The sequence below is a fragment of the Coturnix japonica genome, chromosome 14 (genome assembly GCF_001577835.2).
Source record: "Coturnix japonica isolate 7356 chromosome 14, Coturnix japonica 2.1, whole genome shotgun sequence".
NCBI lineage: Eukaryota > Metazoa > Chordata > Aves > Galliformes > Phasianidae > Coturnix > Coturnix japonica.
In genome coordinates, this window is record NC_029529.1 from 8,194,904 (window position 1) to 8,219,414 (window position 24,511).

General features: G+C 41.6%; 1 protein-coding gene across 7 annotated transcripts; it reads left to right on the top strand.

Annotated features, from left to right (window-relative positions):
• The first annotated feature begins 45 nt into the window (after positions 1-45).
• On the top strand, positions 46-24,414 carry TMC5 (transmembrane channel like 5). Of its 7 annotated transcripts, XM_015877081.2 has the most exons (25): positions 46-135; positions 320-398; positions 1,115-1,288; positions 8,323-8,484; positions 9,012-9,208; positions 9,624-9,728; positions 10,688-10,774; positions 11,505-11,604; positions 12,226-12,316; positions 12,636-12,884; positions 14,057-14,208; positions 14,714-14,858; positions 15,404-15,559; positions 15,911-16,077; positions 16,719-16,797; positions 17,149-17,246; positions 18,512-18,607; positions 19,059-19,134; positions 19,905-20,038; positions 20,958-21,131; positions 21,392-21,470; positions 21,742-21,831; positions 23,001-23,102; positions 23,403-23,448; positions 23,965-24,414. In XM_015877081.2, the coding sequence occupies exons 4-25, from the start codon at positions 8,411-8,413 to the stop codon at positions 24,081-24,083; spliced, it is 2,616 nt and encodes an 871-aa protein (XP_015732567.1). In that variant the 5' UTR covers positions 46-135; positions 320-398; positions 1,115-1,288; positions 8,323-8,410; the 3' UTR covers positions 24,084-24,414. The 7 variants fall into 7 exon arrangements, with proteins under 7 accessions (XP_015732567.1, XP_015732573.1, XP_015732568.1 ...); XM_015877087.2 differs by lacking the exon at positions 46-135 and having other exon boundaries at positions 161-398; positions 9,015-9,208; XM_015877082.2 differs by lacking the exons at positions 46-135; positions 1,115-1,288 and having other exon boundaries at positions 161-398.
• The last annotated feature ends 97 nt before the right edge of the window (positions 24,415-24,511 follow it).

Below are 24,511 nucleotides of genomic sequence, written 5' to 3' on the forward strand. Positions count from 1 at the left end.
GAGCTGTGGGGCGGCGGCTGCCGGTGGGTCGGGGCCGCCGGCGGGGCGGGGGCGAAGCTCCGTGTTCGGGCCGCCTCCTGAGGTGCCTCGACTGCAGGGGGCGCCCGCAGCCCCTCCCTCGGGCGGCGGAGCTGGGTCGGTTCGTGTCCCCACGGAGCGGCCGGTCCCGGGTCGGTGCGGGGCGGGAGTGGCTGAGGGCTGCGAGCCGCCCTCACACAGCGCTGTGTTCAGTACCGAGCTCCCTCATGGGGCGGCTCTGTGGGCTGAAAATCAGGGATTCGGGCTCTGGGGAGTTTATCTTCTTATTCCTCTTCCCCAGGGCAGCACAGAGACACGAATAAAAACCTTGTCGTTGGAGTGATTCCCACACATCCCAGCAGCGAAGGCGGGAGGCTGCGGTACGTTGGCTTAGAAATAACGTCCTGTTTTGTCATCCTCTGCTTATGTCTGGTGTGAGGAGCAACGAAAACTCACAGAGTGATGTGTGATGTGTGGTTGGGAGCTGCCAGGTCCTCAGCCTGAACTCCTCAACTTGTTGTGAGCAGTTCTTACCTTTAGTGTGATAACACACAATGTGAGGAAAAACGAAAGAACTGTGGGAAAAAATAAGTAATACAACATTATTGTATTACTTATAAGTATTGCAATGTATTATAATAAGTAATGCAGCAGCAGTAAAAATGAATCACTGGGTTTCAGGATGCTGAGCCAGGCAATGGTAAGGACGCTTGTCTCACTTGTGTGCTATCAGCTCAGGTATGTGATTTCCATTGCTTTATTAGCAAGAAAAATCCATGTGGTCACATCAGTTTGCATAATAAAACCATAAAGCGTTAGCCATAAAAATGCAAGTTGGCGTTTGCATGTACTGCAAGTAACGTGGGTGTGCAAGGTTATCGGTGTGTTTGTGGATGAGATGCAGGGAGGAAGGAATGTTGAGAATACTGAGACATGGAGGTAACTTCCTTATTGCACGGAATTACCTTCCAGAAAGCTATTTGGTTGATATTCTTGGTTTCATGCTGGTATATTGGTCTAGAAAATATAAAATAGTGTGCTTTTGATGTATTTTTCCTATGAGAAAAAGCTATAGCACGTGCTGATGTTTCCGTAGGTCACTGTGAAGGCCCGCTCATAGGGCAGGAGGTCGTGTCTGCTGTTTCTTCTCTTGGTGTTTCTCCCAGGTGGCACATTTTGCATAGCAAATCCTCATGCTGTGTGGCTGCTGGAGGCTGGGCTGCACTTTGGCTGCAGGATCTGCAGGATCTGCTGTCTGTAACAGAGCCAGGTACTGCAGGGAAATGCGTTTACAGGGGTCATTGTGGTTCCTTGGTTGAGCATTGCATTTAGTGCTCGTTGAATAACTTCCAGTTGACCATTCTTGAAAAACTGGGTGTTAGAAATTGAAACCCCTGGAAGTCACGTTGTGTTGCTCAGCAGTCGTGCAACATCTGCACCAGCTGTGTATGTGTATTGCACCACCAGAGCCTAAGTGCACGCTGTTACTGGTGCATGGAAGCCAACCAAGCATGGATACTTGGCTGTGGCCGCAGAGCAGGGCCAGCTCTGCCTTAAATAGCAATTGTTACAGTCTGTGGCATTCACACTGTGCTATCTGGGCTGTCAGTATTGCTGCTTATCTTTGCTCCTTGTATTCGGTAAGAATAAAAAGAAGAAAGGTAATAATAACTTGCTAATAAGATTGCTGTTCTGAAATGCTGTGTGATAGAAAGAACTCTTTAAGAAGAGATGTAGATAACGATTGCAAGGATTGCCATGAGGTTGACTTCCCCAGGAATTCCATGTAAGCATTCCCTCTGCTCTCTTGACATAGTGAAAGCTGGTCAGAAACTTGGCAACGTTTCCATTCATTTTATGATTTACAGAAACCTTGGGTGGGAAAGCAGGAAGAGAAGTGCTGAAGAGATGGGAACAGGTGATACAGTGAGTGTCAGTCACACGCGGGGCCACAGCCACTTCCTCACACATTGTGCCGTGCCATGTTCTGCCTTGATTGTGGGGGTCTGATGCTCTCATTAGTAACAGCATGTGCTTCCAGGGCGCTTTGTGTGTATGTGTGTGGTTCTTAATGCTCAGAACAACCTGAGCTTCTAAACAGAGAAGTTCTGAGTGTTCCGTTCTGGGGACTTCTTGTATTCAGCCCCCCCCGTTTTGCTGGGTGGGCTGTGCCACGTACAAGCGGCAGCTGGATCAGTACAGAGATCTACAGACAGGTCCTCTGCAGTCACGCCAGGAATGTTGCTTTGGGCAAAACATGGCCTTAAAGCAGAACTAGAAGATCTCACATAACTGTATGGAGTGCATACAGCTGCCTGGGCACTGTGTCCCTGTGCTGGTGCTCAGCTGTAGCTCCAACCAGTTCATAGTTTTGTTCAAGTCAGCTTGGAAGGAAGATGTGGAGGGGAGGTGGAGAATGTGAAGTACTGCCTGGCTTAGTGAGTCTGTGTTTATATATACGTACTTAATTATCCCTGAGTGAGCTTTCCTGTAAGGAATAAAACTGTAAGGTCAAGGTTTTTCTTTATCTCTGCTCTATAAATGATTAATCCAGGGATAAGGGTAGATGCATCGTGTGCCTAAATGTGGTTTCTTGGTACTATTTTATTGTGTTGTTATTGCTATCCAGGCAAACAGCAAAGCAGGCGTTTATTCACAGCGGGAAAGAAAGTGAGACAGCGGTCAGGCAGGTACAGAGCCGTGAGCGCAGGATATCGGCCGGGGGGGCAGCGGGCCGGGGCTCCGGGAGGAGCCGCCTGCGGGGCGGGGTGCCGGGCCGGGCCTCAATGCCGTGCGAGCCGGCAGCGGGCGGCCGTTCCCGGCTGCAGGTAGGGGCGGTGGGGGCGGCTCAGGGCGCGGGGTCTGGGCTGTGTCGGTTCTGCGGTGCTGGGGCTGCCAGGTGGTTCCGCTATTATTCTGTGCTGGAGTTGCCACTCGAGCGGCCGGTCGAGTATCCTATGGCTCGGTGTTGGTGTAGAGGAATGTAACTTTGAAAGCTGGGCTGCGGGTTTGCTCAGGGATGTGCAAGGCTTCTGCGGGATGGGAGGCGAGCAGCCACCCGCTGCTGTGCCCTCGTTGCTTCATCTCCCTGTTCATCACTTCAGAGCTGCTGCTGTGTTCAGCTGGAAGGGTTCATCCCATATAGATCAACTGCCGCAGCAGCTTTCATCGTTCCCTGGTGTATTCAGCGTGGTGAGGTGTGCCAGCCTTGCTGGGATCACCAACTGGCAGCGTGGCATCTGCTCTTGCTTTGGGGCAGCTTGCTTGTCAGACTGTGCTACTTAGTGAATGGATGCGGTGCTGCGTTTTCCAAAGAGCGGGTTGTGATTTTCCTGAATTGCAACGAGTTGTGGGAAGGCAGAAGTAGATGGGGAAGGTTTTCATTGTGGCCATGGAAGTAGTGAGGTGTTGTGGTATTGCTCTGTGGGCACACAACAGGAACTGGTGCTGTGTAGATGTCCCTGCTCACACTTTTGTATAAAAAGCCTCAAGTTGTGAATAATGTAGCCCTTAGCTTCTGCATGCTTATTGCAAAGTGAAATTGTAATGTACTCACACGCTATGCTGTATTTTAACTTAGCTATATTTTGTCGGAGAAGAAAGCATTTAGCGTATGTGAAAGTAATTATTGGGTAATTTGAAAACCACATACAAGGATTTGAAGTGCGAGGAGAAACCTGTGACTCTGTTCTGCTGACTGGTTCTCTCCAGCCGTTTTCTGGCTTGTCAGTTGATTTACTAACGTGTAGTGAATAGCTTTTGTTTTTTCTCAGGGTCACTGTGAGTGCTGGCTGCACAAATAGTTATCCGTGACAATAACAGAGCAGGAAGTTAAACTAGAAATTACAAAAAGAACAATACCTTTTTTTTTTTCCTGTTCAATGACATTGGACATCTTCAAAGCCCCATTTGTTACCCAAAATGATCATATCTGTAGTTTTAATGAGGTTTTCCAATTGAACTTATGAATGAGACTCCTGTAACTGATACTGCTCATTAAAGTGTAATTTGAAGGTTGCATTTAGTCTGGATAGGTGTCTATTGCACACACAGCATAAACAAAGCTTTTTTTAAGACAAAACATTAGAGCTGATGTTGTAATCAGTATCTGGTGCCTCTCATGGATGTTCTGTGTTAGGCTGTCTTTATAGTGAAAGCAGAAAACTTAATTCCAAGCAAGTGTTCTTGAATACTTTTTTTTGTTGATCAGACGTTTCCTTCTAATGCGAGTAGCTGGTAATGTTGCTTAACAGATAAACTTAAAAACATTCGTTTTGTGAAGTAAGACTTTGTAGTTTGGAAATGTAGTTGCAAGATTGACTTGCATTGATAAAGCGATGTCTGTCTTAGCCTCAGTCTATGAGCAAGGTTAAGTTTTTCAAGTGTTTTCAAGAGAAATGCTCATAGTTTATTATTCTTGCTAATATTTTCTGTATGGGAAGCAGGCGTACTGTATTTACCCTTAAGTTCCCTGTTCTAATTCTGGTAGTTATTATATATCCCTGATTGTTTTCAGCCAACTCTTAGAATTTTCCCAGTGGCTTAAGTTGGCAACTTGAGGTCGGTGGTAATAAAATAGAAGCAGGAAAGAGAAGAGATTTGCACTCAAAGGGATCTCTGGGAAGAGGACTATCCAGTCCAAGGCAATTAGGTAATAAAAAATCACTGTGGTATGTTCATTAGTCCACAAGGGTTGTGATTGCGTGGGATCTTCTAGGTAGAGGAATGGGTAATTGTGTGGCAGATTAGGTAGAATACTATGAACTTCACTCATGGTTTGGACTGGTTTCCATGACAAATTAATGAATCTGAGCTTTAATTCATTGCTACTAGGTAAATTTTAGAAGTGTGTGCAAAGTTCTGAAGACTCCGTACAGGATAATTAAAATGTACATTGTCGTTACTTTTTTTTAATGTTTCAGTGTGACGTTCATTATAAAGGTGTCTAAATTCTGCTGAAGGAGTCAAATCCCACTTGAGATGCTGCAAACATAAAGTAGCTGGCAGTCCTCTGAAAGCCTTGTCTGAACAGCCATGGGTAGAGTTAATTTGCAAACAAAGCAGACAGGATGAAAATGTTGTAGTCTTACTATTTTGGGGCATAGGGAAATTACAAGAGGACTATTAAATGGAAAGGACAAGGCAAACAAATAAGGGGAAAAAATGGGTAGAACAAATATGGAGCTGAGCTCTTCAGGCTTAAGCTGTAGCTGTAGCTGTAGGCTTTGGGAGCAGCCTGATGAGAGCAGAGTCCATCAGTAGGATGTTCCCCAGTGTCAGATGGGTGCTGTTTTACAAGCTGATCTCAGCCTGCATGGCTACCCTGCACCCTACTGCCTCTCATCAAGAAAAGTTATGGGGATGGAGAGAATGGGATCTGTATTCTGATAGGGACCATTTTATTACAGGGTTAGGAAGTGCCTTTCTTTACGAGCTGATATACATACAAGGTGTTGGCAGAGGCAGCAGCACTGTGACTGTAATGGCAATGTTGTCACTCTCCCCTGTTTTCTTCCTGATGTTCTCGTCTGTCATTTGAATGCTGTAGTAAGCAGATGAGTCTTTGCTACCATCACTTGTCTTTCACTGTGAAGATCTTTGAAGCAGAGGCTGTTTGCGCTGATAAAATTTATTGAAAGTCTAAGATTATACAACTGACATCAGCTCCTGTTGTGGTAACGTCAATAAAAGCTAATGGCAATCCAGTAAGAGGTGGTGTTTGTCAGTATGGACCAGGTACTTTGGCAGTATGCATAGAAAGTAATTGGCTTTCACTTCCTTGTATGATTCACATTTGTTTCATTGCTAATATAACAGTTTAAGATCAGGTTCTTGAGCGTAGTACGTGCTTTGCCACAGATGGCAGGCCCTCCTGATTTTCTGGGAGACTTCCCAGTTTGTTGCAGCAGTGTTGAAACGACTGGAGTTGAGTTAGTGGAAAAGCAGTGATGAGTATTGGAACCTAATTGCTGATGGAACATGTCTGTCTCTCAAACTCACTTTTGGCTTCCAGAAACCAATCTGATTTCTCAGTTTGAAGCTGTGTGGAACATAGACATGGAATGGTGTAAGTGCAAAGGGTCCTTAAAAATCATCCAGTTTCAGCTCCCTGCCATGGTCTGGTTGCCACCTGCCAGGTCAGGCTGCCCAGTGCCCCGTCCAGCTTGGCCTTGAATGCCTCCAGGGATGGGGCATCTACAGCTCTGGGCAGCCTGTGCTGGGGCCTTACCATCCTCAGTAAAGATTTTCCATCTAACAGCTAACCTGAATCTCCTCTTGTCTAGTTTAAGATCATTCTGCCTTGTCCTATTGCTATCTGCTCATGTTAGTGGTGGTGTCCCTTCTGTTTATAAGCTCCCCTCAAGTACTGGAAGGCTGCAGTGAGGTCTGCCTGGAGCTTTCTCTTCTCTTGTTAAACAGAAGAGGGACTAATGAACAAAAATAACTTCCATAATGATTGAGGGCTGTTCAGTCATACCCTAGAAATTAAATGGTCTTTATGCTAAAGGAAAACATTCAACCAGATGAATCAGTTCTTCCGTAATTTGTTCCCTTTGTTCAGCACTGTTAAGTAAACGATGATGTAGTTCTGCAGCTTACTGTTTGCACTGACTTACAGGATTTGTGTAAGTAGAATTTGTTTCACATATTCCTTTTGAGGAAAGCAGGTAAATGATGGTGTGAGGGTTTTCCTGTAACACAATGCCGCGTCAAAATGTAGTTTAGCAAGCCATGCATGTTTGATTAATATTGTAAAGGAGGATTAGTGTCTATGGCAGTAAATTACCCAAACAGGAGTGGATGAAACTAAATAGGAATATTTTCTCATAGCTGTTGGTTTGTGATGTGAGAGCTGTTATTTCTTCTGGGAATGGATCCAGAAGCACGGGCTTGCGCTGCTTGGATCTTCCTGCTTCATATCTTTGCAGTGTGTTGAAGGATTTCAGCAGAAAGTACCGTCTCTCCACCTATCCTGTAACTTGCTTATCTATGATTCTGATGCCAACTGACCTTAAAAACCTTCTGTTCTCCAGTGTGAGAAGTGAACAAGATTTGTCTGTTTGCTTGCCAGAATCCAAACTGTCACACGACAAATAGACACCACCCTGAGAAGGGAAGGTTTGCCAAGGTTTTGCTTTTTATTTTCATCAGGGATCTTTGTTCTTCGACTATTTATTTATTTATTTATTTTTCTTTTGGAAAATAACTTTTTGAAGGGGAAGGTAAATCTAAACTTTGTGTCTGCTCCTGGAGCTGTGATTTGCTGGATCCCATCATAGGTCAAAGAGGAGAAAGTGTTTTAGCTTGTGCATTTCATGCTTCTGGCTTTTCCAATGAAGTGTGACTGATAAGAAATCTATAAACAGCCAGAACCTCAAACCACAAACCAAACCAATGATGTACACATCTGATTTGATAGAAGAAGTTTCTTATGATTTTGGAGTTTGAGATGGAGGAAGTGGGTGGATTGGTGTGTCGTCTGTGCACCCTTGTGTGCTACCTGCATAGCCCTGGCTTGCTACTTGTACACCTGTAGCACGCATGTGCACCCCATCACACTCCAGAGCATACTGTGTACCACAGCAGTCCAAGGAAATCCTGACACTTAGGCTCTGCTGTGCATTTTACAACTCAGAGGAAATAAAATGGATAATGATGGAGCCAGTGGACTGTCAGTCTTGGGCATATTGGAGTGTCTTAGTGAGCCTACAGTCTTGAGGTCTTCAAAAGAAGTAAAAGAAAGAAGTGGTGGTTCTGTTATATCATACATCATCATGATAAAATGAATGTGTAGACAATTTTCTAATTATAATGTAAGACTTAATTCAGTCAATCATCAGTGTTTACGTGCAGATCTGTTCACAAGTCATCATGCAAAACCTGGACAATGTTTTACACCTGTATGTCTTTAGAGTGTCCAGGATCTTTAGAGGTGAAAATGGTGTCAATCATGAGCTTGTTTTGAGCAAAGGAGAAGACTTTGGGGGGCCTGTAAAGCCAGACAGACACCATAAAAAGGCACTGTACAATTATCTGTTAGGAAGATGACTTTTCTGTATGTGATACTTTCTTTACAGCAGCAGAAATTAAGTGAAAACCACTCAAGACAGAAAAGTTGATTTAGAGTGTAATGTTAAATGAACTCCACTTTTCTGGGAGTGGAGCTGAGATTAAAGCAAGGTATCTGATAGTTTTTGCCAGATCTATCATGTTATTTATTCATTTTTTCAATTTTGTATTTGATGAGGTTCCTTTCTTTCCATTTTGTGTGTGTGTGTGTGTATGTGTATGTTTTGTAATTAGGTCTGAAATCAATCTGCCTAGGATTGTGTTAATGGAAAAGCAGAGACAAAAATAAGGAAGATTTCTTATCTCAAAGCAAAGATTTGTCATGTCTTACCATCACAATGAAGCCTTTGAAAATCCAGACTACCACTTCTCAGAGACGCTGGAAGTTGACAGGAGGTGAGTTGATTTCATCTTGCTGTTGTGACTGTGCTGTGAGAAATGAAGTTATTTATGTGCAGGGCAAATGCTTTCTCCAGAGTTTTAATTTGTAACATGCTTTTAATACCTCCTTTATGTTTGCTTTCTCAGACACAAGTTTTTGAAGCTGTCACAAAGAAGGTGTCAGTCAAGAGGAACTGCATGCTTGTTTTTCACATGTTAGAAATTTTATCAGTTAAATTTAAGTTTTATAGCATAGATGTTGTGGATGTTATTGATTTCCAGTAATGTTTACTCATCTTAACTTTTCAAGCACTTTGTCCTATTTAGGTAGGCTCCATGCCAACTTCAGGTGGAGAAAAACATTAGTCTTTCTAATTCATTTCATGGCCAAATCAGAATTTTTATGTTGAAGTTCCAAATATTAGTATCTGACTTTCTTTTTTAATATAACCAAATTTGATGATAATAAGTAACAATTTAGTAAGCACATCTATTGAAAGGTTTTGTGGCACTCAAGGTTTTCCATTTTCTTATTCACACAGCAGGAATTCTCAAAAGAATCTCCTCTCTCACCAAAACCCCTACGATTCATCATACAGTTACCAAGGAGAACAAAGAGGGGGAAGACAGAATCATCCTGCAGCCATACCAATGACTTCCCTGAGACATGACTCTGAATACAGTGCAAGTTTACCAAGAGTTGAAGTCGTGAGCAGAAGTCCATATGGAAGAGCCCAGGGTATGTAATTTCTCATATGAAGGTGCTTATAAACAAGTCACAGCTCACACTGTCCTGCAGGTAGTACTGCCATTCTGGAAGGCTCGAGTCTCTGCACAAATCTGTGTTTGTTGGCAGTGGATTTTTTTTGCCTTCTTCCTAGGAGTCCAGATGTTAAATTAACAAGTAAGAGCACTGACTATTTTATTAACACATCAGTAAACACTTTCTTTTATGTACGACATAATTAATTGAATAGTAGGATGTACATTGGAAAGAGAGATAGAAATGTTGTTAATGTTGTGTAGATCCTGAGTAGGATATATTGCCATACCTATAGTAGAGCTGCGTTTAATCACAAGGTCTGATATTCTGAGTGTGTTAATAATCCATAGCAGCGTGCAACTTTCTGTGTAATTCTGATTGCCTTCAACAGATAATCATTCCTTTGAGCCTGAGCCGGAATTGGCATACAGCACAAATTCTGCCTTCAGTCGCCTGGATGACCCCTATACTCAAAGATTGTCCAGTGCATCAGAAGGTAAGACACACAGACTGTGCTGAATCGGAATACTGATGTCAGTCTCACCCGAAAGCCTGCTTCACGTATGAAGATTTTCACATAATGAAAGGACTCTGAATATATGAATTATATTTTACTATATAATTGTAGCTGAATTTTACAGTGTTTCTGAAAGTGATGATCTCTGTTCCTTGAGCAATGAAAGCTGCAATACCTGTCCCTTTTAACTGAAACTCACAATAAGCTGGTCGTCATAAAATAAACTTACGCAATTATTTGAAGCATACTGTTGGAGAAAATAAGAGGAGGATAGGATGCATTTTTCAAGATTGCCTTTAGTTACTGAATTTGTTACTATGTTGTTTAAGTGTAAATTGTTATAGCGGTAAGTAGAGATTTATGTTAATGACATAGAGTGGACTGAAATAATACAATCTGAGTTCTCTTTTAGACCAGCATAGCCATCTATCATCCGTTTTCTGGGAAGAATCTGCTCTTCCCATATCCTGTAATCTCTCTGTTACAGTTTGTTTCCTGCCTAATGCTTCTGGAATGTGATTAAGAGTTATTTATTTATTTTTCTTCTCTTCATGGGAGCAGTGTTTGATTTAGGATTGGATTTGGCAAAATCTTATGTTTATATAAAATAGTAACTATATTACTGGTACCTGGAAATGCCTCATCCCACAAGTGACCATAGAGATGGTCCATTTCCAAACACTAACACTCCTGTTGTTTTTTTAATACCAGGTAGGAAGGAGAGAGTGCATTTCCAACATAATTACATAGAGATTCAATGTGTAGGTGCTGAAATTGCATCCGTGTGGAGATACAGATTCTTTTCTTTTTTAGTGCTACAAAACAAGTTGACTTAAAGTAGAAATGACAGTGGTACTTTCAGATCTAAGTAGTAATTTGAATGTCTTAAATCAGTTTAGCCTGGGAGTATCCAGGCTCACTAAATGGTGCTTGTTTAGATAACTTCGTTCGGAGACGCAGCAGAAGACCATCTGACATCATGGCGTTTTCAACCCTGTCTCAGGCAGCTCCAGTGTACAGAGAAGGTAGGAGTTTAGAGAAGTGTTTTTATATGAAGTAACATCTTGCACAGTTATACTGTGGTTGATACTGTTCTTGATTTATCATCAGGATCAGTTTTTCTGTGGTTACAAGAGCAGCTTGTTTTTTTGTTAAGGCTAGTATTTCATCTTCTGTGCTCCCTAGCACACGAGGAATATAAGTGAAGTAAAATGCAGTGTGATTTCTTGTTAAGAAGTTCAGCTGCTCTTTTTGTAACTTATTAGGATGTGCTTGAGCAGCTGATGATTTATTTCAGCCACTGTTTGAGTTGTCTTATGAGAAAACAAGGTGAATGTCAAGTAATATATCTGTCTCTTTTACTAACATGAACTGAAATCACAGAATAACCCAAAAGCTTAGATTTCAAGTTGATACGTAGTGTTTTAGAAATGTGACTCTATATTGACCAGCACTTCAGAGTTTGTCAATGTTTTCTCTTCCTTTACAGTACAGCTCTTTGTATTAGCATTCAACAAACAGTAGACAAGTGATACTTGTATTTTAGTATGCAGTGTTGTGCTACTTCCATGTGTTTGTATTAGAGTACTGGTAGAAATAAGGATATTCTAGACAGAATCATTAAGTCTTAGAACCTTACGCACATTAGAAGCTGTGAAAATGGGAAATGATATTTATATAAATTCTGGATTTTTTAAAAATAAAAATTACTATTTTATCATCCCCAAATTTGAATTTCTCGTTATTTTTATGCAGAGGAAAAATTAGTTGGAAGTCTTGTAAACATGTCCAAGCGTGAAAGGATTAAAGCGATACAGAAAATGCCAGAAACCATGAAAAGAAAGAGAGAGATCAGGTAAAAATAAAACCTTATCTGTTTAGTTTTGCAAGCAGTGTAGTTTTTGACATCTAGCTATCAATGATGTGTATTTGCCAGCTGCTCAACTTTGCTTTGTCCCTTTGAGTATGAAAAAACTGATAGTACTTGTTTATTACCTTTTAAAAAGTTAACATCTTGCATGGAGAAGTAATTTAAAGATGGTTCAGTGTCCTGTCTCTGGGTGAGAAGACTCTCGTGTAATATAAAACACAATAGCGAGGCCATGCCCTTCTGCATGCAAGGTTGTCTTGTGACTGTTATTCAAAGGAAATTTGAATGCTGGCTGTTAAAAACGGAGAAGAGAGCACATGATTTCAGCCATAATTTTGATCATTGTGTACATTTATCTAATACATGTGAATATATTTAGATATTGTTCCTGGCAGTGACATTCTAGAGCAGTTGGAATGTGGTGTCATAGCTCAGCTTGCAATGGACAAAGTCCATTTTAGCAGCTAACACAAGAAGAACCAGCAGAACCACCTCGAGTTGTATTGGCTTGGTCATGAGCATGTTTGCAGCAGCTTCTTTGGCTTCTCATTCTAATTATAACGCATGCTATAATGACTGTCACTCCTTTCTCTTGCTTTCCCACAGGAATAAAGTTCTCAGAGAAATAACAAAGAAATCAAGGGGCCGCAGTACTCAGTGTGGCTGCTGTACGCACTGTCTGCATAGAGCAAGAGTGGTGAGTGTCAGGCATGTTGGTAGGGAACAGCTGGGGCGAGCACTGTAGCTGCAGTGTTGTTACCATCTCCAGAGGTATTGGGCATCTTGTCACCTTACTTCCAAAAAAAACCACACACAACATTTTGTTTCTTCACTGTTCATTGATAATGACTTGCATTATGTAGGAACAGTGTTTAAGCATTTTACAGTACATTTAAAGGTGGAAATCTGTTCTCATCATCAAAATGGAGCTGTAAATATGTGCGGGTGTGTTATGTGGATGTGAGTCCCGTGTAAGGCTGCTCACTGTGGCTCACCTCTCATCTCTTGTCCTGTAGTCATTTCGGCGATTTAGAAACAGCTTGTCAGAATATTTTTACCGACTGAGTTTCTGGCACAAGACTCTGAAGATCATCGGTGGAGAGTTTGGAACCAGTGTTCTTTCTTACTTTATTTTCTTGAAATGGCTGCTGAATTTCAACATCTTCTCATTCCTCATAAACTTTGGTTTCATCACAATCCCTCAGTTTGTTACAGCAGAACCAAATAACCTTTCATTCACGGGTCTGGAGCTGCTCACTGGAGCTGTAAGTATGTAACAATGGATGTGTGTCGTTTTTCTCTGCAACAGATCTACTTTAAAAACTCATGGAAGTGTAGAAACTAATTATTTCTTCTTAAGAGATGGAGGGTTAATTTTTACATGGTTAGAACAAATATTTCATACATACTTGAGGAAAAGAAACTGCATCAAGTGTTGACTCAAAGTGCAGTATAGGTGTTCTGATGAATTTGTCTTAATGCAGATGGTTGCTGTATTCAGCAATGAGGCAAATTTTTTTCATTCTCGTAGAAAGCAGTGGAAGGGCAGAAGTCAGGTTTTGTGGCGACAGCTACAATAATCTTCAGGGGAATGTATTTCCCATGCTAGTTTTCCTCTAAAAAACACAGTTCAGATTTCAGCATGTGATCCTGAGAATGTTGCTTATTTCTAAAGCTTTGCTCTTCCAGGGAGCATGCAGATCTTTGTGTGGCAGCTTGTTGAGCTCAGTGTGGCTTGTAATTAGAAGGAACTTCTCAGTTTATGGAGATCTTTCTATCTGGGGCATAAAATCTCAGGCTATTTGGAAAGAAATGCTTTGTTCTAAGCGTGGACTTGCTCCTTTTCTTTCTATCTTTGACTGTTTTCAGAATTGTGTCCATTTAATTGTTGTTAAATGATTTCTCTGATTAAAAAACAAGTTTCTACTCCCCCCAATACTTAGTTGAGAAGAAATGTTTTTTTTAAGAAAGGTGCCTGCCCTTTCTTTCTAGGGCTGGTTTTAAAGTTGTGTATTTTGTAGTGGTAACACTGTGTAGTTTTGCAGAGTACGGTCACTGTTGCAGGAGTTCCGCTGTGATGTTGTAACTCAGCTTAGAATGTCACTTGTTTCATTCCTGGTTCCTTCATAGTTTCAGTTTTTCAGTACAGAACTTTTGCTCCTAAGAAGTGATGGTGCCTTTCCCTCTTGAGAAATTTTCAGAAGATACCAAATCATGCAAACATTGATTGCTCACAATCATCCATATAGAACTAATCTTTTATGTACCCCTAAAAGCTCTCACAGCTTTTGGGGGATACAAGGAAAATAAAGGACCTAATATTCACGGATTTAATTACTCCTCTGAGTTCACTGTACAGAAAGCTCCCACATGTGAATTAAGCCTTAGATGATGGTACTTCTAGCAAAAGTTCTGAATGATGTCCATATAATTTCAGGGTTATTTTCAACAAACAGTACTCTACTATGGCTTTTACACCAATGCTACAATCAGAAAAGTGAAGAATGGTGCATCTTACAACATGCAGCTGGCATATATTTTCACTGTTGGAATATATTTTGTCATCTGTTTGCTTATCTTGTTGTTCAGGTAAACTAGCTGTATGTTCTTATTTCACTTACATTAGCAAAAAAAACCAAACCCTGTATAGTTGGCAGTCATGGTTCTGTGGGCTTATTTCTGTAAGTTCTTGTTTCTAGAAGAAATTCTGCTCAGAGGACAGTCTCATGCATAAAATCCTTATTTGAAGAATGAAGAATAAGTGCAGAATACTAAGGGTCATGCAGTGAATCCCAGTTCAAAACAACTAATCTCATGATCCCCATTTGGTAACATGTTGCTCATGGTATTGACGTGTCCTTCTGAAACTAATGAAGTAAAGATTGTGAGAAGCAGCTGGGTGAAAGAACTGTGAGAGTTGTCTCATAAATTAAAAAAAGTCTGTTTTCTGTGTATTTTTATGTGAGATGCTCTGATGTAGACCTGCTAGTCCAGAGAAGGGAAACAAAAACTAACAAATCCCCATTCATGTTCTGCTGTGTAAACTTGATGGATTTTCCTGTTACACATCTCACAAATTTCATTCTCATTGCAGCATGGCAAAATCGTTCAGCAGAAACTTTATTAACCCTCAGACGTACTCTGGCAATGCAAGCAAACTTCTCTGCACTTGGGACTTCAACATAACTAATGAAAAAGCTGTGAAGTTGAAACAAAAGAATCTCAGTACACAGATAAAGGTAGAAAATACAGGAGATTCAAGAAGGTGCAAAGGTACCGAATCAGCGTGCTGGAGTCACTCTGCCAAAGCGTGTGCACTAATAAGTTTCTGGCACAGTGACTCGAGCATGATAGTCCGGTTTCCAATAAACTTAAGTCTTCCTGGCAGTTATGTTTAGTTTGGTTTGAACTCCTGGATTTCTCTTAGCTACTCATTTTTCATTTCTCTGTAAGCTACATGTAAATATTTATACCTATATGTTTTCCTATTAAATGAATCTCTGAGACTATTAAATATATTGAAGAAGAATATTGCTTCTGTTTTTCCTTTTTTCAATTTAACTGTTTTGTCAAACAAGAGCAGACTTGCATGAAATGTTAAATACAGTGTAGCTGTTGAGATAAACAATTTTCAGGATAGGAGCACAAAGCTGTCTAGTGAACGTTCCCACTATACCAGTATTCTAGAGGGGGGAAAAAAATCCATCAGTCTCTTAGGCAGTTACCTGAAACAGGTTTACGCTGTTGCCCAAGGAATTCTTCATTGGTATTTATTTCTTTGCAGGAAGACCTCGCTGAAGAAAACAAAGAAGCTCTAATTTTTTCTGTAACAGAGAGAATTGTTCGTTTTCTTATCCATCTTGGGTCATGGGCTGCTTCCCTGGGAACAACAGTAGCTGCATGTGCTGGCGTTTACTTCCTCTCCATTAATAATCTGCGGGTAAGTACTGATTTTGCAGCCCCTCATCCCAGCAGTTGTTTGCCTCAGCTTGTGGCTGGCCTAGTGTGCAGCTGCTGCCATTAAAGAGCAAGAAGAAGACCTGCCTCTCCTTCATCCTGCAGATGATTTTTAAAATGGGGCTCCCACCATGGTCCTGTGTAACTCATAGGAAGGGGATGGTCACTGTGCTGCTGGACAGACATGGAACTGTAAAACAGGATAACCTCTAATCTGATAATATTTAAGGATGTGCGCCAGGTGTCTTCCCTGTGGTCACAACTTGAGGCAGCATTTCAGCAAAGGTTCCAAGTTTGGGGTTAATTTTTATTTATTTTCTTCCTTCTCTCAAAGCTCTTTATGAAGGGGTATGGAAATGACCTGGAGGGCCAAGCTGCCATGTTGGTGCTACCCATTGTTACATCCCTCCTCAATGTGTTCATCCCATTCTTCTACTCATGGCTTGGAAACCTGGAGAAATTTCAGAATCCCAAAAGCAAGATATACGTCGCTATTGCCAGGTATTTGATGCTACCTCCACTTAGTGCTTTTTGGCTGACTCTTCTTTTTCATGGCACTGTACCTCTGTGGTGTGGTGGGAAGTAGTGAGCTGTGGAGCAGGTAAATTCAACTTCCCAAAGGCTTCTGTGTAATCTTACCTCAAAGTTCTGTTGGCCTCCTGTAAGCCTTCTGTCTGGAGTGTTGCACCACTGCATGAAGACTGGCCCTCGTTTCCTTCCAGTTAGCAACGTGGTGACCCTGGGCTCAGCTTTGTAGCTCCCATTGATGGTGACTGGTCTGTGGGCCTCCTGGGGGAGGGAAATGAAGTGCTAAGAAAAGTAAGGAGGTCTGACCTCACTGCAGGTACCTGGAGTTAACACTGTAACCTGTGTTCCTCAGACCTTCCTTCTCTGTGGAGTCTCTGCCCACAGCCAGTGGCCTATTTAGCAGAGGCCTGTGCTAAGGTTGCCCCACCTGTCCTTGATTCTTCCAGGATGATAGAGTAATGCAGCACCTGAGCTCCAAAGGTTGCTTCTGTTCTGGCACTATAGCATGCTGTTGTTGTAAAATAACCTCTGACCAGCAGTCATCCTGCCATTATTCTCTCCACTGAGGTTGCATACCAATTGCCAGTGCAGTGACTGCTGCTTTTTCTTTGTAGAACTATAATCCTGAAAATATCCATTATTGGAATACTGTGCTACTACTGGCTTAATGTTGTGGCTGCATCGGAGTCACAGGTAAAGTTTCAAAGATATATATCTTTGACTTACATTACCTCATTAAGAACCACTTTGATGACAGACCTTTCAAGCAAAGAGAAGTACCTGTAGTCTCTTGGACAGCTGGATTTGATAGCCTGGTATTTCTTCATTTGAATTTCTAGAGGAATGGGTAACTTGTTTTCCTACATTCAACTTAGACCTCATCTGGTCTGCAGCATTCTTCAGTGAGAGATCAGCCATTAGTTAGGATGCTAGCAAGGCTTTGGCTCATGGCACACGGTGCCCAAGCATTCAGGATTGTTAGATTTGCATCATTTTTCACTTCCAGATGTACATGCATTTGTTTTTTCTTTCCACCCCTTAAAGTGCTGGGAAACACTGATTGGCCAAGATATCTATCGTCTTGTGTTGGTCGACTTCATATTTTGTTTGCTTGGCTCGTTCTTTGGAGAATTTTTGCGAAGGTGAGTACATTTCTAGTCTTGTTTTTCTTCATTAGCCAAATACATGTTCTGTTGTTTTTTTTTTCCTCCTCCTCTGTGAGAAAAACAGAAGTCCAACAGAAGGATATTATGTGGTACAACCGCCAGCTCTACCAGGCGTAGTCTGTGTGATAAAGCTCTCGGATGTAGAGTTATGTGGCGTGGAAAGTGAATTCAGTTAAGTGTGTGAGCAGAAAATAATTCTGCTTTGGAATTTGTTGCGTGTACCCTCCTGGTGTTAAACGTGATTTTGCTGTGATAATGGTGCTGAATTCTTATCTGCCCTACAAGGCTTTTTGGGATCTTAGCCACACATCTGTAGGAGATATTTACAGTTGTTTGCCTTTCACATAAGATGAGAACAAGACTGGTTTACAAATGAGGACTTAGACCTTTACGTTAATCTGACACAAAGCAGTGTTGAGAAGCCCTTGTAAATTTTCCCTCCACAGCTCTTGTCAGTGTACTTTAATCCTCTCATGTTCTTCCTCTCTTCTGATAGGAAATTACCTTCAGCAAAAGGTCACAGCTTATATGCAGTGTCAGCCATTATGGATGTCATCTACTAAGCTCTGCAAAAGCATCGGGGTTACAGCCATAAAAGATTAGAAGCACAATTGCTTGTGATTACTTGTATGTCTTCAGAGTAACCCCCAGCCAGCGCAGCCCTCAAGCATTCATAGTTGTAATGTGGCTATCAGATGGCACCAAGACCTACATTCAGGGCAATCCAGGATGGTTACCAGAATCTTTCCCTTTTTTGCTACAAAAACAAACAACAACAACAGAACCTGAAACTGAATCTTTCTAACCCAGAAAAAATGAAATGATAAAATGAGATTGCTGGCCCTCCAAGTACTTGCTTACCTGTGTGCATCTCAGCTGCCTGTAATGTTGCTTACATTAAAGTAGAACATACTGTAGGCTATATTAAGAGTATCAGGTTTTTTTTGGTTGAGGCTGAGAGCTTTCAGGATTCGTGAACAGAGAAGTTAAGGGTTTTTACTAAGGCAAATCATCACTTTGTCTGTTTAATCATGAGAATAAGCATACTTCTCTGGTATGATTACAAATCCTCTCTTCTTCCTCGTCAAAGCAGCTGCTTTGACTGATGTGTGGTTAAAGGAACCCTGAATGATCGGTCACTGATGACTGCATTCAGGAGGTAATTTGTTGAGGCTTCTAAAATGAGTTTAATTATTTAGCAAATGCTTTTTTTATTATTATTATTTTTATTTTTCACCCAGAATTATTGGAACTACAGTCTGTCTAAGCCTGGGAGTGCCAGAATTTGATATTGGACGAAGTGTTTTAGATTTGATCTATGCTCAGACTTTGACCTGGTAAGTGGCCAAAACCTTATTTGTATTTGGGAATGCTGTGGAACATCCTGATTCAGATATTTATGGGTATTTCACATCATGAAAGCAAAGATAAATGCCCGGGGGAGATGATACATCAAGTACCTTTGTAAGGATTGTGACTTGCCTGTTCTCCTTGACTGAAATTAAGACCTGCAGTACCTTGTGGCCATTTGGTCTGAGAGAAAACTTGATAAGAAATCGTAGAACAGCTTTGGTTGGAAGGAACCACAAGGATCATCCAGTTCCAACCCTCAGGCCTTTGGCTGTATGTTTTTAAAGGCTAACTTACTGTTACAGGATGAATGTGAATGTAATTACAAATATTAACTGTATATGAAGTTGGCGTGATATTTTCTGGCTTCAGTACACTGAGCACTGTAGTGGACTATGGAAATACAACTTTATTTCTCTTACAAATTCTTTCTGTTAGGATCGGTATTCTCTTCTCACCCCTGCTGCCTGGTATCCAGATGATGTCATTTTTTATAGTGTTTTATGTGAAAAAGGTAACGAGATTTACATATTTGCTTCATAAAATGCCATGGAAATTACTCTGTTTGAAATTTGCTCAGAATTTATTAGGTTGAGTGCTATGATTGCCTGGAGGCTCCGGGGCTTTGTGCTTGGAGAGCTGTTTGGTTGGCTGGTTATTTTTGCTGTTATGTTTTAGTGGGTTTTCATTTGTTTGTTGTTCATTTGCTTAAAGGAAGGAGCACAATTAAAGCCTAGGAAACTAACAGCAAACAGTGCATCTGTCAGTACAGACATTCTGCCTGTTGCTATGATTCTGCATTCCCACTATCCCCAGCAACCTGCCTCCTCCCCCCAAAGCACATGGGTGTAAGTGGGGAGATTCTGCTAACTATCAAGGCAGAAGCTTACAGAGTTCTTTGTCTCAGTCTTGTGACCAGACAATAGATCGCTTATGAGGTGTCTGAACAGTTTATAGTGTTAAATATAGAAGAACAAAGCTATAACTAGAAGCACAGATTCAAACTTCAATGAGCAGCGGGAAGTTTCATGTGTGCTCCAAAGTAAACTCTGCTTATCAGAGTTGTGTAAAACCTGTCAGAACCTTGTATCACCTCTTAGCAGTTGGAAGACTGGATTCTTGAAGTTTTCTAAAACTAGAGTATATCTGTCACGTTCTTAGAAAATAAATTGATGGAAAATTTTGATTGATGCTTTTCTGGCAGTTTCAGTAGGGTTGACTCAAATGCAGTTGAAGTGGTGCTATTCCAAGAGTGAATGTACCTTTATTTTTCTCTCTTAAAAGGTCAGTCTGATGAGGAATTGCCAACCTCCTCGCAAAGCATGGAGAGCTGCTCAGATGACAACATTCTTCATGTTCCTTCTGTTTTTCCCGTCCCTCAGTGGAGTCCTGTCCGTCATTGCAGTCACTGTCTGGAGGTATGGAGTGCTGACATTCAGTTCCATTACGTTGTGCTGAGTGGCCTGACACCAGGCAGAGGAAATCTGTGCTAACTGCTAGTGGCAGGTTTCAGATGTTTGTGGTGTTCTGTGTTCTGCAAACAGGCTCAGTGAGTTTGCAAGAATGTGGTTAATGCAGTAACTTGTCCCATAATGAAGTGGGAGGTGAGACAAGGTTGCTTTCAAGTTTTGGTGTACCTTTTAAGTGTCACAGGAGATCCTTTGATTTGGACTTTCCTGCTCCTCAAACCTTTCTGTGACCTTGCCTGCTCCTGGGCTTAAATGCTGTGAGCCGCACTGGGGCTGCAGTGCAGAAACACCTGGACAGAAACAGTGCAGGTCAACTTCTGAGCTTCTAAATTATTTTCAGATTTCAGATGGCTTTGTTTGTTAGTTTCAAAGAGTGTTCAGAGCTCTGCAATGAAGCATCTGGAAGTGTTTTAAAGCTGCTTTGTTTATGTGCATGCTGCTCTGGTCACAGTAATGATGGAAACTCAGATGTGACTCTTTCTTAGCAATTCTCAGCCATGTGATTTGATGTGTAGCCACCTGTCTCATTACATAAAAGCAGATGATGTGATGTACTTCAGAAAATGTATTTCCAGGGGCCAGGTGGGAATTTTGTACCTGTCTGAATTGGTCCAATTTCAAAGCAAACAACGTTTTTCTATTTCCATCTATCCCAAAATGTTATTTTTTTCCTCAAGATTTACCTTGTTTCACCGCAGCCATATCCAGGAGCCGACCCCAAAAGGTCAGCAATTATAGATATTGGCAGTTCCCTGAAGGTCCCAAGGAAGCGGAGGGCAGTAGCAAGGCAGAGAATGACAGTGCATTAATGAGTTAAACCCCTTATTAGTATATAAAGCATTAAATAGCTGCTTTCTCATTCTTTCAGGTTGAAACCTTCAGAAGGCTGTGGACCTTTCCGAGGTCTGCCTTCTATATATGCAGCAATCTCTGAGTGGGTAAAAATACTGGAAAATTACGTTGATTCAAAATGGGTAGCATGGATCTACAACAACTTAATTACAAGTGAACTTTTCTTCTTCATCCTCTCCGTTGTTATCCTGTAAGTATCTGCTGGTGAAAAGAACATGAAGTGGAAAAGCCTGGCTAGGCCATAGCCATTCTCTGTAACGATGGCAAAGTGCATTTATAATATCAGAAATGATTAACATGAGGGAAATTCACGTATTTGAAGTATGTGAAGAAGTCATAAAACCTATTGTTTTATGAAATGAATCAAGCTGTCTGTTTAAGCAGTGATTGGGAGGAACACATTGGTATGAGTGTTCATCTGTTGGACTTTCTTTTTTTTTTATTATTTAGAGTTATTACTTACCTTTACTGGCAAATAATAAAAGGAAGAAGAACCATGGCCAAGCTCTTACGTGAGCAAATCATTAATGTAAGTTTGACTTTCAGCTTCATTTCGTTTAAAATGTGGCTTTCTTGTTGATTGTCTTGATCTGCTGTTGTGCAACTGTAATCCGCTTTTCCTGTGGCGGTGCAGAGGAAGGTGGAAGCCCTCCTGTGGGGCTGTGGGGAAGCGACTCACAAAGAGTGTTGTTGCAAAGGAATGTTATGTTCAACTTCCTTTGTAGATCAGTTACTCATAGACCTTGAGCCTCCCTTAATTCTTGGTCCATTCCAGCTAATCCAGTGTGTTTTGTGAGCAGGGAGCAAAAGATAAAATGTTTTTACTTGAAAAACTACGGATGCTACAGAGGATAGAAAACCCATTTACGCCAAGAAGACAAGACCAGCAGGTCAGTCCGGTAGCTCAAATACCACTTTTTCAGTCATGTGTTCATTACAGTTGTGTGGGATTCTTCTAGACTTGTGAAGATGCTGCCCTTTCAGCTGTGTCTGTATGTAATACTTACAGTGCTTGCTTCCTAGCTCACCCCAGAAGACAAAAGGATGCTTGGAAATTTCCTATTTGCTCAAGAGTAGAATTTAACCTGGGAGCACGTATAGAAAGGTCTTTGCTCTCACTATTTATGATTACGAAGCTGCAGCAAAATAATTGTAGCCTGGGCACACAGTGATGTTCAGTAAAGAGCTTGGTCACACTTGGACACTGCCTAGAGTAAGAAGGATGCTGCCTTCCTCCTCCAACTCCAGCTTTCCTCTGGGCTTTATTTTGTGCTCTCTCCACCCATTTTTTCAGCTGCATTAAACTGGGTGCCCTCCATTTTAAATTCCACACAGCATCATTTGACACCTAAGATTTTTAACACCAGGCTGCCCAGGGGGGTTGTGGAGTCTCCTTCTCTGGAGATATTCAAGACCTGCCTGGACATTTACCTGTGTGACATGGTGTAGGGAACCTGCTTTGGCAGAGGAGTTGGATGATGATCTCTGGAATTCCCTTCCAACCCCTACGATTCTGTGATTTCTAATTTAAAATCATTTTGTTAAATCGGTGCTGCTAGCTGAGCCATCAGATGGGTGTTAAAATGTACACACATGGGTGCTCTGTAGTGTTTGAATCAAGGCCAAGTGAAAACTCTTTCGCCTACATAGCTGAGAAGCAGAAGGGTTTGTTAAACCCAGGTAAGCATCTGTCCCATGGAGAACAGCTTGCCAGTGCTATTGATCTGCTGTCACTGCTCTGCTCTGCAGTTGCTCAGTGCATTTTTAGAGCTTCAAATTAAGGCAGGACCACTTTTAGTTTCTTCACATATTTGAGTTAGTACAGTGCTGTTTGCAGAGCACTGAGGTTGCATCTCCATATCACTGTGAGATGGAATCCTGGACTACACAAAGGAAAAGGCCTTGGCACTCAGGCAGTCTCTGTTGACAGTGCATCAGATTGCCTTTTGGTTTCCAGAAGTCTCCCTAAAGCAGGGGTAACAGATGCGGCTGCTGACCATAAAGCCACAATTGGAAGCCGTCGTGTATTTCTGCTAATGTCAATTATCCTGTCTTTCAGAGAAGCTTTTCTCCAGACCGCGCATCCCTGCCACCTGCCCAGCAAGAACCAAACTACTCAGGAAGGACATCTGACAGAAATCAAACTGCATCCTACAATGAGGTGAGAGTCAGAGAAGGAACTTTGCTTGATGTCCATTGTCTATATCGTGCCCTCCACTCTGTATAGGGACATGTGTTGGACAAAGAGGACATCCCTTATGTGTAGAAATAATTCTAAAGGATTGATGTGAACAGATAGAAAATACACTTGGAGTAGCTGTTGGAGTATTTGTGCTCCTAGTCCTGCTTGAGACGTAGAGGGAGTATAGCTTTGGTATGGGTAAAGTATAATTTGAAATACAAGATAACAGCCACATGAGAGCAACACTGACTTGCATCTACCTCTGAATTTTGTTTCCAGTATCCTTATTCTGCTGGGATCTCGAGGGCAACTGGCTTCCCATCTGGTAAGCACAGAGAAAGCAATGCTCATAAGCTCAGCTTACAAGTGTTTGATTTAGTGTAGACAAGATACAACAGGCTGAGGTAAGACACTTCAGCATCTTGTATGAAGAGAAAACAAAAAGACTGAGTTATTGGGGTCAAAACTCTCCACAGAACATGCTTGTTGGTGGCTTATTGTGATGGTAGTTGTGACTCCTGAAGAGTGATCACAAATTTCTGTACGCAACAGCTGAATTTCTGTGGGTAAATGAGACATTTTGTCTTATGGGAACATATGCAATAATATATTACATCACTAAGGGAGTACTTCATTGTTTGAGAGGTGGTTGTTAGCAGTGTGGAGTCCTTAGCACATGGTGTGGTGAAACAGCTATGGAAACTTGCACGGTAGCTTCCTGGTTTATACAAGTGCGTTCCTTCAAACAGATGAGCCCTTTAAATAGAGCAGGCTTTCTAGTAGAGGGCAGTTATTGTACCTACATCAGCACACTTTAATTTACTTCCCTTGTGAAAAGCAGATTGGGAAACATCCCAGCCAAGCAGCAGCTCAGGAATGTCTGAAGCAGTGGCCCTCGCTCTGCGTGCCAGACAAGCAGCTCAATGGGAAGATTTAAATGACATGGATTTTCAGCCATGAGCAGACGCAGCCAGCAGTGGATGCTGCGTAACCGATGGGTGTCCTGCAGAAGGCGATACTGATTCACATGACTGAAACAACCTTCATTATTTATTTTTTTTCTCCTCCGGTGGAAGAAAGAACAGAGGTTGCAAAGTGCTATCTGAGCCAGCTGAGTATTGGTCAAATACAGAGAAAATACAATTAAAGCACAGTTGTTTTTAATGATTGTTTTAATGGCTGCAAACTGACTTGTGTGAATGATTACATTAATCCTGTTCCGGCTGCCCTTCTCTGAGCCATTTATGTAGGCCTTGTTACATTTGTTCTACACCAGCTTGATGAACTCTTTGCTTATCAAAATTCTCATCTGTGTAAAACCACCCCTTGTGAACAGAAACGTTGTGACGGCTTTTCCAGTTTGGAAGTAACACAACAAGGACTTTTCT

Coding starts and splice junctions, on each gene's coding strand:
- TMC5 (XM_015877081.2), top strand. CDS start 8,411: ATGTCTTACCATCACAATGAAGCCTTTGAAAATCCAGACTACCACTTC. Junction 12,885..14,056: donor TGGAGCTGCTCACTGGAGCT/GTAAGTATGTAA, acceptor ATATAATTTCAG/GGTTATTTTCAACAAACAGT. Junction 14,859..15,403: donor ATCTCAGTACACAGATAAAG/GTAGAAAATACA, acceptor ATTTCTTTGCAG/GAAGACCTCGCTGAAGAAAA.